The sequence below is a fragment of the Podarcis filfolensis genome (assembly GCF_964270895.1).
Source record: "Podarcis filfolensis genome assembly, chromosome: 16".
NCBI classification, from domain to species: Eukaryota; Metazoa; Chordata; class Lepidosauria; order Squamata; family Lacertidae; genus Podarcis; species Podarcis filfolensis.
This window is the reverse complement of record NC_139620.1, coordinates 12376784-12390072: the sequence shown is the minus strand read 5'-3', so window position 1 is coordinate 12390072 and position 13289 is coordinate 12376784. Positions and strand designations below refer to the sequence as shown.

The following is a 13289-nucleotide window of genomic DNA, read 5'->3' as shown; positions in this document are numbered from 1 at the left end:
AATGGGGACATGTGATTTAGAATTTGAAAAATAAGGGAGAATTTCTTAGGTTGTTCCAAGTAGAGCTGAAGCAACCATGAACTTTAGATTGTGAATTTAAAAATGCTAATAAAAATGTTAATAAAATAATTAGTTTCAAACTCTAAAAAATAAATCCCAAACTGAGCAAGAACGGCAAACTTCATTTTTCTGCAGAAGAGTGCAGGGAAAGGGCAAAAGGTTAAGTTGCAAGGAAATCCACAGGCTGAATATAAGAGTCTTGCTGGATCAGACCAAAGGCCCATCAAGTCCAGAATCTGTTTCTACAGCCCACCAGCAGGACATGAAGGCAACATTGCCTTTCGCTCCCATTCATACCTCCCAGCAGAAGCTCCTTATTTAAAGGTATTATATGCTGCCTCTAAACAGAGATTCAATTTAGCCATCATGGCCAATTCCCATTTGTAGGCAACAACCAGCAGAACATATTACGGCAGTGAATTCCATATGTTAATTATGAATCATTGTGATGTGCTTTATTTCATCTCTGCTGAATCTATCTGATGAGAAACTGAAAATATTAACTGAAAATCCTGCATTGCATGACTAGATTTCCTATTGCTTTCCTCCCCCACACCCTTCCCTCTCAAATCTACTCTGGAGGGTCCCCCAACTCCACAGAGCAGACTTTGAGGGAGATGGGGGACTGTGACAGTCTCATTGCACAATTGAAATCCTTGTTATATATTGGATAAAGCCCTTTCCCATTAGTAATATTTAGGTAAGAAATTCAATTTGCATGTAGAATATATATTGATAAGAGTTTGATTACTTCTTTGTGCATTTGTAGTATAATAACCTGTATCCAGTGCTTTTTTTCTGGGGAGACACAGGGGTATGCATACCCCTAAACATTTTGTGAATCTAAGATTGATCTCATTAAAGGTAAAGGGACCCCTGACCATTAAATCCAGTCGTGGCTGACTCTTGTGGCGCTCATCTCGCTTTATTGGCCGAGGGAGCCAGCGTACAGCTTCCGGGTCATGTGGCCAGCATGACGAAGCCGCTTCTGGCGAACCAGAGCAGCGCACGGAAACGCCGTTTACCTTCCTGCTGGTACCTATTTATCTACTTGCACTTTGACGTGCTTCGAACTGCTAGGTTGGCAGGAGCAGGGACCGAGCAATGGGAGCTCACCCCGTCATGGGGATTCAAACCACTGACCTTCTGATCGGCAGGCCCTAGGCTCTGTGGTTTATCTCACAGCACTACCCACATCCCTTGGTCTCATTTAGGGGCAGTATTGCAATATAAGTAGGAAAATGAGAGTACCCCTAAACATTTTTTTTAGAAAAAAAAGCATTGCCTATACAGTATCTGCTTCTAGGATATACTGTAAATAAAAATTAAGTTGAAAATGTCAGGAGCAGTCATTTTAAGCATTTAATCATGCCAAATATTGAAAGATGGATAAGCTGGCGGTAGGGAGCATTACAAAAGTTTATTTTATGGGATACTAGCAGCTCTGTATCTGGCCCTGCTCAGGAATTCTAAGAAACCAAAAAGTCAGTGAAGTTTTTAAATTGGTTGTTAGAATCAGTGGTTTTGAAAAGTTCAGTCCACTATCTTGATTCAAAATGGCATGTCTATTCAGAAGGAAAAACCCTGTTGCGAATAGGACTGCTGCCTAATTTCCCATGTGTGTGTTGCCTTTGCATACCAATTACTGTTTGTTCTTTATTGATTTTAAATTATGAACCACAATGGGTTGATTGGGCAGCATAAAAATGCCTAAATAAATATTTCCACATTTAACATAGCATTTTTAATGGCTGACCTATGTTCTTCACTATGTTTTTTAATATATTTTTGTTGTATATTGCTGTAATTTTATTCTCCCCCTCTCCATGTTAGTTTAAGCTGATTTGAACACATACAGTACTGGAAAAGTGGGGTATATTTTAAATCAATTGGATTATTTAATCTCTTAACTGAGCTACACAGCTCATTATTTGGTACTTTTAAAAGTATAGGCTCTTTTTAAGTACATATTGGAGATTTAAATAATTATAAATAATTAGCTAATGTTTTAATCATATTCAGAATGGTGTCCCGCTTTTTATTGTGCTAGTCGCGATGACTGGCGGTGGCCTTTTAATATACGGATTTGGAATTTTAATTGTTCTTTTTTTAAAAAAAAAAAGGGAAAGGAAAAGTAGTTAGAGCTGAAAAGCAAGGGCTATTATGAGGAGAAATTTGTTGAGGCACAGCAGTCATCCATCTCCCCTCTCACTGAGGTAAAACAGCCGTCTCTCCCAATAGCCAATCAGCGCAGAAGAAACTTCGCCTCAACGGTCCCCCCAAAGCGCGAGACCGGCGACCGAAGATTGAACCGGGGCACTCCGAGAGCTACACCGCGCACGCGCCATCCTCTCCCTCTCATCATAATCAAGGTCTTCCACACTTTCCCGCCTTTCCTCCACTTTAAATTCTCCTCTTCCCTCCCCGCCTTCTGAAGCTTAGGCCACCAACCCCTCTTCGGCGCACGCGCTCCGGAAGCCCCTTTACCCCTACCTTCCGCCCTCTTCACTACCCACATTCCGAGCCACGCGTGCGCGGCCACGCCCCTCCCCGCTCTCCTTTAGATGCTTCCCACCTCCACGCTGTGCGTCAGGTGCCGTTTGGTTGTCTCTTTCTTCCCCGCTGATTTGGGGCACTGCGCAGGCGCAGTAGGGGAATAACACCCCCCCGCCTCTTATCACATTCGCCCCCCCCCGGCTTTACGGATATCTTGAGGAGACTGTAGGGGGGCTCGTTGTCGTCATCGCCATGGGAGTGAGTAAGGCCTAGATTCCTCCCGGGGTGGGGGGGAGCGGGAAGGGAAGGGGGGGGTCAGGATTTGGGGGGGTGAAATGGGGGGGCGCTATTCTGTGGGTGGAAAGTTTTGTGTTGGGTAGGGAGAAAAAATAAAGGGGAAATCCGAAGGAGGGGGGGTCAGTCTGGGGGTACCAAAGGAATAATAACGGGGGGAGAGCTGGGGGCGATAATGGGAAGTTTGCTGCTGGAAGAAGTGGGGGAAAGGCTTAGGGATTGGTATTTGAGATATTAAAGTAGTTCATTGAAAAATGAGTGGGGCGGGGGTTCCTGACCCCCCTACAGGCAGGTTGGTGGTGGTAGGATTAGGAGACTTGGGGAGGGGGACGCCAAGTTTAGAGGAAGGAAAGTAAATGGTGGACACCTGTAGGGGTGTAATAAGGCAACTAAGCAGGGAGAAGTTAGGTTTAATGGGGGGGCGAGGATTAAAATAGACGGTGGAAAGTGGGATAAATTGACGGTATTGGTGGTATTAAAGTAATTTGGGAGGGGCAGGTATTAGGGGGGCACTTTGAGGTAATGACACCCTAACACAGGCTGAGGGGTAAATCAGGGAGGGAAAGACTGGCTTGGAGAGGTGAAAGCAAGTTGGAGAAACATGTACAGGTTACATACGCTTCAGGTTACATACGCTTCAGGTTACAGACTCCGCTAACCCAGAAATAGTGCTTCAGGTTAAGAACTTTGCTTCAGGATAAGAACAGAAATCGGGCTCCGGCAGCGTGGCAGCAGCAGGAGGCCCCATTAGCTAAAGTCGTGCTTCAGGTTAAGAACAGTTTCAGGTTAAGTACGGACCTCCTGAACGAATTAAGTGCTTAACCCGAGGTACCACTGTATTATGCAGGGGAATATTTGGAGGAGTAGGGTGGTGGAGAGAAAGGAAAGTTTGATGTGGGCAGGAAAATGAAAAAGTAAGAGGGAAATCCAGGAGAGAGGAGTGCAGGAGAGAGGAGGGGGTGTTAAGATAATGATGATGGGATGTGAAGGCATGGGGTCAGGTTGTGGGGTTTTGAAATGGGAAGATATAAGGGGAGATAAAAAGTTTTGTATTGGAAGGAGGTGTGAATGGGGTTAGGACCGTGGTGGATGGGTGTGTTTTAGGCCACTTTATCAACCTGGTGCCTTCCAACTGTTTTGGACTACAACTCCCATCAGATATGCTGGCTTGACTGATAGCACTTGAGAGTCCAAAACACGGGGAAGACTGGTTTGAAGTAGGGTTTAGGATGGGGAGCGGAGATATGTGGCCTTGGTGGGTTCAATTTACAGGGGGAAGTAATGGATAATCGCAGAACTGAAAAGGTTAAATATTTGGAAGGTTAGGATTAATTGTCCTGGGCAGAAATATTTGGGATGGAAGAACAATAGTGGGGGTTGTCAGGCAGTTCAGCCCAATGACAGTGCTCACATTCTTTTAAATCACATTTACTTTTTATTTGAAGAGGTTTTTCTGTTTAAAGCAGAACAAATAATTAAATACTTGTGTTTTGTTAACATACATCATTCTCCATGGAGATCTGAAGAGACCGCCCATGCTAATAAAAAGGGTTTCCTTTTTAACCCAGTTCAGTCCTCACACCATTGTATATTTCTAAAATCTAGATGGCATTGGAGGTGCTTCAAGTTAGCAAATTAACATTTGTTTGCCTTGCTGATAAGAATGGTTTTTCTTTCCCTTTCTATAACTGGATGATCCTAGGTGTCTGGAACTCAGGGGCAGGGTGGGCTATATATTAACCCATGAAGCATCAGTATGATTTTTATAAATCTAAATCAGTTTTTTAGATGCCAAGTGTTGGCAGGTGTACCTTGTCATTGTGGGAGAAGCTGCAGTTATTGGAATTCTCCTAGCCTGCTCAGCCCTTAAAGGTACAAGCACCTTCTCTCAAAACATGTCATAGGTCAAGCTTGTCAGTCACCACTTGCCTGTTTCCCAGGGGTGTGCAAGAACTGCCTTCAGACGGCTTGACACAAACACTTCCATAAACTGGAAGAAGCCTATTTACCTTTCTTGCTGTTGATGTGCCACAAATAACATTCGACAATATGTCATTCACATACTTACACTGCAAGGCAGAAGCAGGCAAAGAAGGGTTCATAAAATTATCTCTTCCAAGCAAGCTAAAGAACCCCATCTTCCTACATAACAGAATAGCACCTGCAAGGAAAAATATATATATTTATTGCAGGTGCATGCCTGTTCACCATCTATCCTTTTTTATTGTTTTGGAAGTTGCTTCAGGTCTTGCTTGTGCCAGGAAGATGCAGGCACAGCATTCTGCTCCCATCTGCTGGCAGTCTTCCTGCCCCACATTCTCCCTGCTCCAACTGAACTAGCTTCCCAGCCAATTTCACGTCGGGGGTGGGGGGGAGAAGGATGTCCTTGCTTGAACTTTAGCAAGGGTGGAAGGGTTACATTGAGGTTAGGCACATGTTTTTGGCTCAGAACCTCTGGTATTCACTGACTCACCAGCCTGGCAAAACTTAACAACACTTCATAAGCGAGTGTTTTTTTCTTCCTTTTTTCAAAAAATGGTGATTGTATCCAGTGTTAGTCCTATTTAGAGTAGACCTATTAAAATTAATGAATATAAGGTAAGTCTTGTTAACTTCAATGGATCTATTCTGAGCTGCACTAGCACTGGACACAACTCGGTATTTCCAAGTCAGATTTGAACTGGCTCTTGGGACTGTAGGTGGAAAAACGAATGTAGGATAGAAAGCTGTTTCTCTAGGAAGCCTGGGTCGTGTCTCTTTAGCACAAGAGGCTGCATGCCCTGCAGATTTTGCTTAGCTACAACTCCCATCATCTCTGACCGCTGGCTAGCCTGGTTGGGGCTGATGGAAGTTCTATTTCAAAACCTCTAGAAGGTACCCCACTGGCTACCCTTGTTTTAGGGTTTGATGTTCCCTGTTGCTCTCAAAGCCTGCATCATAACCTCCTTACACTCACCCACACCTTGGACAGGAAAAATCGTGATATGAGAGGAGAAATATAACAAATGAAAAAACCCTCTGTCACCCATGAGCTGCAAGTTCTTAGCATTTCCCTGTGTTCCCTAGCACTGCTCTGGCCAAAAGGATGTTTGTGTGTGTGTGTGTGTGTGTGTGTGTGTGTATTTAAACCTGCAAGCTTTAATTGGCTGAAGTGGTCAATTAATCCACAAGGTTTAGTTGAAGCAGTGAGGGGCAATATTAATCAGTGGAGCTGCAAATTGAGAGTAAGCTCTCTGTTTTTATTTTGCTTTGTTGCTCTACTAGAAATAGCTTTCCCTGTTTGGCAGCATCATTTGGTTTGGCATAATCCTTAGGTTGCCAGTGTTTCATAGAACATAGGAGCCCTGGTAGCTGCCTTAAACTGAGCCAGACCATTCTGCCTGTCTCACTTAGTATTGTCTGCACCAGGAGTTCTCAAACTGGTCCACGAGCTTCATTTAAGTGGTCTGTGGAGTGTCTGTGGATTTGTAGTCAACGACAGAAACCACAGTTGCATTGTGTTACATCTTCACATTGCTTTGTAATAGTATTTCAATTTTTATATCTTGCATTGTTTTACACTTTGGATTCTGTGGAATACAATAAAACACAATATATAAAAAATAAAAGAAGCAGTTAAAAATACACTGTGCTAGATGCTGTATGATTTTAAATTGTATTTTTATTGCCACCAATAAAGTTGGGAACCACTGCTCTACACTGACCAACAGTGTGGCTCTAGGATTACAGGCAGGAGTCTCTCCCAGCCCTGGAGAGCAGATGCTGGGAGATACCTGGAGATGCTGTGGAGTGAACTTTTGTAGTCCCTGTGGGGGAAGCCATGCTTAAGGCTATATACTGAGTACAACTCGGCTGCATTTACATGTTGTGCCTTGTTCTAACATCTCAGCCCTTCTTCTTTCAGAGGAAATCAAGTAAAGGCAAGGAGAAGAAACAGAAACGACTGGAGGAGCGAGCAGCAAGGGATGCCATCTGTGCCAAGGTGGAAGCTGCAAATAAAGTGAGCTTTGTTTTCTCTTTCCCCTCTAAGTGGAGACTGAGCCTGGTATAGTGGCAGTAGAGCAGCAGTGCCCTCCAGATAGTTTGGACTGCAGCTACCATCTTGCTTGACCATTGGTAATGCTGGCCAGGGCGGATGGGAGTTGTCCAAAACATTAGGAGTCCACCAGTTGGGGAAGTCTGGATTTAAAGGTTAGATTCGGGTTAAAGAGACCCAGGTTCAAATCCCCACTTGGTTGTGGAAGTTCCCTCAATGGCCTGGACCCAGTTTGCTTATTTCTGTTCAGCACCAGCCAATTAACACTGTCTGTCACTGCTGCCAAGATGTTGCTGCTGAATGTTAGAGACCACTCATTATAACTTATCCGCTGTTTGCTGTTCCAAAATTTCTTGAACAGTATATGCAAATAAACAGGAAGAAGTGGTTTAAAAAACCCCCACTCTAAACACTTTCTCTCTTTCCCACTTGGAATTCATGGTGGGCTAAAAGCGAGAGAGAGAGCACTTTTCCCAAAATGAACCCTTTAAATGTTAAAAGCCCCTGAAAAAGTATCTCTTTGCTTGACTGCACTGCAGACATCTATCTCTTCCTTAGTATACTCTCTTTCTTTCCATAGTTGGGAGACCCCTTAGAAGCCTTCCCAGTGTTCAAGAAATATGACAGAAATGGGTGAGTAGAAATTGTCTGCTCTTCATTTTTGAGGCTAGAGGGATTTGAACCCAGGTCTTCTTGGTCAAAGCCTTAGCACTGGCTTTGAGACTGTGTGTGTGTGGAAAGCCATGAAATGCTTGCTGCTGCTCCGTCTGGTATTGCATGCTTCTTGCTCCTGGGACTCAGCTACAAAGTGGACTTCTGTTTATGCATATTGAAACCTAATGGCTTCCGTTTCCTTTCTCTCTTTGCAGGTTAAACGTCTCCATTGACTGCAAACGAGTTTCCAGCTTGGACCCGACCACACTCGACTGGGCTTTTGAACTAACCAAAACAAACATGCAGACCTTGTAAGGCCCAAGGGGGACACTCAGGGGTAGTGGGCGGCAGTGGGGAGCTATTGCCAGCTGTTGTGGGGATGTGCAAGAGCAGGGGGGGTGACTCCCTTTCTTTCCCATCCCCCAAAAGTCGTATCTCTGCTTAAAAAAAAAAAAGCATTGTGCTCCAGATAGTAGAGATCTACTGCAAGTCAGAATAGGCAATCCTGGGGTAGATGGATCAAGGGCTTGACTCAGTTTTCTGTGTTTCAGAGATTCCCAACAGAGGCTGCTGTTTTGTTAGTATGATCAGTTTTTCATGACTTTTTCTCTGTAAGGGATTCGAGGAAGTAAGAAAGTAGAACAGATTGCAGAGCCTATCAGGCAATTGCATTGCTAACTGTCATGCAGTTGTCTTGCAAACCAGCTTCTTGTCCCCTCTGATGGCTAATAGAGTTGGGTCCGCTTTGCAGAGTTTGCTAGGTAGCCATCCAGAGGTGCTGCTCAAAGCCCAGGTGGAGAAGGGGAACGGGTCCCGAACGTGCTCCGGTACCCAAGAGATTCCCTCCCTCTCCTAGGCAGCAATGCAGGCTGCTTCTTATGGTGAGTACTATCTCCAGGTGGCTGAGCTATCCCCTAAGGAGAGGGTGTAAAGCTATTGGTTTTTATGCTCTCTTCCTCTCCACAGGTATGAGCAGAGCGAGTGGGGCTGGAAAGACCGGGAGAAACGAGATGAGATGTCAGATGACCGTGCTTGGTACCTAATCGCTCTGGATGATGGCTCCCTTCCCGTGGCTTTCTCACACTTCCGCTTTGATGTGGAGTGCGGGGATGAGGTCCTCTATTGGTACGTCTCCTGCTAGGCACGTTCATATTTATTTTCAGAACTCCTGGAGTGCTCTCAGATTCTGCACTTGGGGAGGGCCAGGTGGATCATGGCAGAGTGGAAGGATGCACACAAGTCAAACCTGCTACGAAATTTTGCAGGGTACAGGAAAGGGGATGTGGGAAGTGGAAGCTTATTGATATCATGTATCAGCCCAGCTATATAATAGGGGACAAAAAGCTGCTCTTTCGATAACTAACACACAAAATGTAAGAATAGATTTAGACACTAGGAGGGAATATATTGTTTAGTTATTACTGCTTCCTTGCTCACATTAGTGAGATCAGCACAGTACCATCCTTTGCAGCTTAAACTTGGAAGCTAAGACAAGATTGATTTAACTTCTTGGAACAATAATCCAGAATGCTTTAAGGCGGACTGTATTTTCCCTGGAATTACCTACCCTTTTGCCCCCTCTTAAAATAACAATCGCACACACATTGTTTTGTGAAGAAATGAATGTAGTAATTAGTTACATAATTTAGGTTTCGAATCATCAGTTACAGTAGCAAGATCATCAGCAAAACTACCATCTGAGTTACAAAAGTACAAAATGTAAGTTCAAAAATGGTGAGTTCAGAGTGCAGAGTTCAGACATGTATGTGTGGCCAGCTTGGAAGCATAATGAAGAAAGAGGAGTCTGCCCCAAGGAGGAAGGAAGTACATAGTGTTACAGCTTCCTGTCAAAGGCAGACAAAGGAAGAAATCTCACAGTTTTCTGTAGCAAATTTTACAGGAAAGCCCTGTGAGCCTCAGCTCCTTCACGTTCCCATCTGGCAAAGCACAAATTGTTGGGTTGACTGCAGTAATGTCCCACACAAAAAAAGTTAAAGTGTGGAGTACTCTTGTTCAGTGTGCAGGCCAGCCATGCCCTCTTTCAGGTTGTTCCTTTCCATTCTGCACCCATCCATCCAACATTCCTATGTTCCTTGGCTACTTGATCCTCATTCAGCTGTTTGGGGATTTATTCATTTTAGTCTCTTAAACTTGTCCCTAAAGACTCCTAAAAAAACCTTGGGTTTCCCTGAGGATGCTGATAACTCCAAGCTTGATATATACCATCCTTCTCCATGCTGCTTCCCTTTAGATGTTGTTGGACTACAGCTCCTATCACCCTACATCACTTGTCACACTGGTTGGGCCTAGTGAGAGTTGTATTAAAAAAATGCCTGGCGGTCATCTGGTTGTGGAAGACCATATGATGCATTCAGTCCCCAGCATCTTCCAGCTTCAAGGATCAGGTAGCAGGTGACAGGAGACACCTTTCTCTGCCTTGGACAGCTTCTTCCAATCAGAGTAGGCAGTACTGGGCTAGATGGCCTACTCTAGTGTAGCCTTGCCTGGTATAAGACCTGTGGTCCTGTGTTCTGAACAGAAGCACATAAAGAACAGTCCTGCTGAATCAAGTCAGTGGCCCATCTAGTCCAGCATCCTGTTCTCACAGTGGGCAGCTGGATGCCTATGGGAAGCCCACAAGCAAGACTCAAATGCAAGAGCATCTTTGCCCTGTGGTTTCCAGAAACTGGTATTCAGAAAGATATTGCCTCCAACTATGGAGCATGGCCTTCAAAGCCTTATCTTCCATGAAAATCCACACAGCAGATTTGTTGTTTGATTTATATGTGTAAACTGCTGTGTTTATTCCAGATGCAAAATCTGAAGGGCTGTGTCCTTGCAGCTGCTAAGCTGGTGGAAGGGAAGGGGTGAACGCAACATTATAAATCAGTTGTGGCTTAAATAATCATTGTTTAGTGCTTATATAGTTCTATTTTCATTTGAGAGTTTGAAAGCCATTTGCATCCATTATGTCATCTGAAGCTGTGGGGAAAGACTGAATGGGGGTGGAATTTTGCAGCTCAGGGCAGCAATGTTTGTAGGAGGATTTCAAGGCCTGGGTGTTCTTTAATAGCATGTTGAAGCTCACCCTTTCCTCAATTCCTCAGCTATGAAGTACAGCTGGAAAGCAAAGTGAGAAGGAAAGGTCTCGGCAAATTTCTCATACAGATCCTACAGCTCGTGGCGAACAGGTAAGTGCACTATTTTTTCCTCTTCCTCTGAATTACAATTCTCTCTAGCTCTCTGAGGCTGCAGTCCTAAACATGCCCACTTGGAGTCGCTAATCTCTCCCCTTTAAAAAAATCCTAACAAACCCTGAATATCTTGATACCAAGGATTGACACAGAATGGCCTGGGTTGCATGGCCACCCTAACTATGGATTACCAGGTTCATGCAAGCATGCAGGTTTCCAGACATAAGCTTGCTGCTGCTTTGCTTGTCCCTGCTCTTTTTTTACTGCCACTCCAAGGTTTGGCTTAGTGTGTTATCTGAACTGCGACTCAAGCTTAGTGAGAGGAGAGAGCTTAACCTTGAGCTGTTGCCAGGGTTTGTGCTCAAAACGACTGGGGAGAAGAAAAGCAGCTGTGAGCGCTGCTCAGGGAGCCTGCACAGTTCCTGGTAAGCCATGGTTTGAACTTGCTGTGCTGTTGTATGAACCAGGCCAGTGTGAATTCAGATGGTTCTGTTTTTAACCTCTTAACCATATCCAACTAAATTCTACCCAGCTGAAATTCATGATCCTAAATTACTCCTGTCTATTAACTTCAGTGGATCTACTCTGTGTAGAACTAGCATTGTATACAACCCTCTGCAGGTTTTGTGTATCAAGTTAGGCATTTTTATTTTGCTTGCATTAAAATAAAATAAAAAGCACACTGCAAAGAATTTAGCGTGGACCAGAACTGGAGCCTTCTGAAGACCTTGGGTGAAGAGAGAAATTTCTGAGCAGCACCCTTCCCTAAATCTTCAACAATCCCTTCTGACACCTTTTTGAGCTTCCTTTGGTAGTTGTAAAGACTAGTGTTGGGATAGGGAAACCTGTGGCCCTCCAAATGTTGCTGGACTCCAGATCCCATCAGCCCCATCAGAGATTATGGGAGTTGGAGTTCAACAACATCTGCAGAACCACAGATTTCCCATCCCTAGGCTCCAATCTTGCTTTAATATAATCATCGGCATCATCTGATTTGCACATAACAGGTGTGTGAGCACGCAAGATAATTGCTCCCAGATGAACATGCAGCCATAAACTGCTGTCGTGCTAGCTAGCTTGCTGTGCTCTTTGAAAATGTCTGGATTTTAAAACCTAGGGTTGTATCCAGTGAAGTCCTACTGTGAGTAGGCACACTGAAATGAGTAAACCAAAGTTGATCAAGTCCATTCTTTTGAATGAGCCCTACTCAGAGTAGACCATCATTGGGTACAGTCATTAGATTATGCTCTCTGTTTTAATTAGTACTGTGTTAGCTCTGCTAAAACTTGGCAGTTGTCTGGAGGATCCAATTCTATACCAAATGCACTTTCAAACTTTGGGTTAAGAGAAGATGGCCATCCCCAAATATACAGACACGTGTGTGTATTTATTTGATAATTTCAATTTTTACATGGGATTGGAACTAATTTAAATTAGACTACTGTGAAAGTGCAAGGAACTTTGTTTTGCTTTTGCTTTCCTTCTTGTGATCTCATACCAAGCTGACCTTATCTTCTCCCTGGCTCTTAGTACACAGATGAAGAAAGTCATGTTAACAGTATTTAAACACAATCATGGGGCCTACCAGTTCTTCAGAGAAGCTTTACAGTAAGACTTCATTTACTTCTTTTTTGCTCACCTGAATTAGAGACCAGAAGAAGATGGGTTTGGGGAGATGCTCCTCTCCTACCCCTGTGAGTCACAGCTGATAGTTGGTTATTTGACTCTCTTTGGCCAGGGATGGGGAGCATGTGGTCCTTCAGATGTTCCTTGACTCATCATCCCTGATCTCTGGGCATGCTGGCTGGGGTTGATGGGAGTTGGAGTCCAGCAAATGTTGAGGGCCTGTGGTTCCCTGTCCCTCTCTGAGCAAAGGGCGCAGAGCCATTTTGAGAACAATATTCCTTCATGGCTAACCTTCTGGGAGACCACATGCCAGAGGTGGGTGGGGCCAAAGCAAAGTGGGTGCACCCATATATATCCTATACATCCACACACCTAGTCCTTCCCTTCACAGCTACAATCGCCAGGCAGGTCATCCATTTTTCCTGCTTCCTTTCCCCCTTCAACAATAGAAAGAAAGCTCCCACTGGTTCTGGTAGAAGGCTCCCCCCACCCCGGTCTAATTGCTAGGTGGAGATGGGGCCAGGAGAGGAGGCCTTGCAGGTCCGAGGTTCCCCACACCGTTCTTAGGCCAAGGGCAGCAGGCACTGTTCAATAACAGCACAAACTACCAAACAACTACAGCTTCCCACAAGATATTGTGATGGCCTGGACCAACTTGGAAAGCTTTGAAACGGGACTAGAGCAATTCATGGAATATAAGGCATTAGTCACAGTCTTCCCTCCACTGTCAGAGGCAGTACGCCTATGAAAATCTTTTGTTGGGGACCGCAAGTGGGGAGAGTTCCTGTTCTCTGATCTTGATCACAGGCTCCCCTTTGGGACATCTGCTTGGCTACTGTAAAACAAGGATCCTGGGCCTTTGGTCTGGTCAGCAGGGCTTTCCTCACATGTTTTGTTTTCTTCTGATGCTGCCCTGTTTCTACAAATAG

The 13289-nt window shown here is 44.5% G+C and overlaps 1 protein-coding gene across 1 annotated transcript in view; it reads left to right on the top strand.

The window, feature by feature from the left end:
* The first annotated feature begins 2575 nt into the window (after nt 1-2575).
* Nucleotides 2576-13289, top strand: part of NAA40 (N-alpha-acetyltransferase 40, NatD catalytic subunit) — a 15078-nt gene continuing 4364 nt past the window's right edge. Inside the window, exons 1-7 of the mRNA XM_083591943.1 lie at nt 2576-2814; nt 6755-6850; nt 7467-7519; nt 7756-7851; nt 8507-8665; nt 10648-10731; nt 12265-12342. Of these exons, the coding sequence (XP_083448069.1) occupies nt 2809-2814; nt 6755-6850; nt 7467-7519; nt 7756-7851; nt 8507-8665; nt 10648-10731; nt 12265-12342 (572 nt within the window). The 5' untranslated portion in view covers nt 2576-2808. The remainder of the gene's footprint in view (nt 2815-6754; nt 6851-7466; nt 7520-7755; nt 7852-8506; nt 8666-10647; nt 10732-12264; nt 12343-13289) is intronic.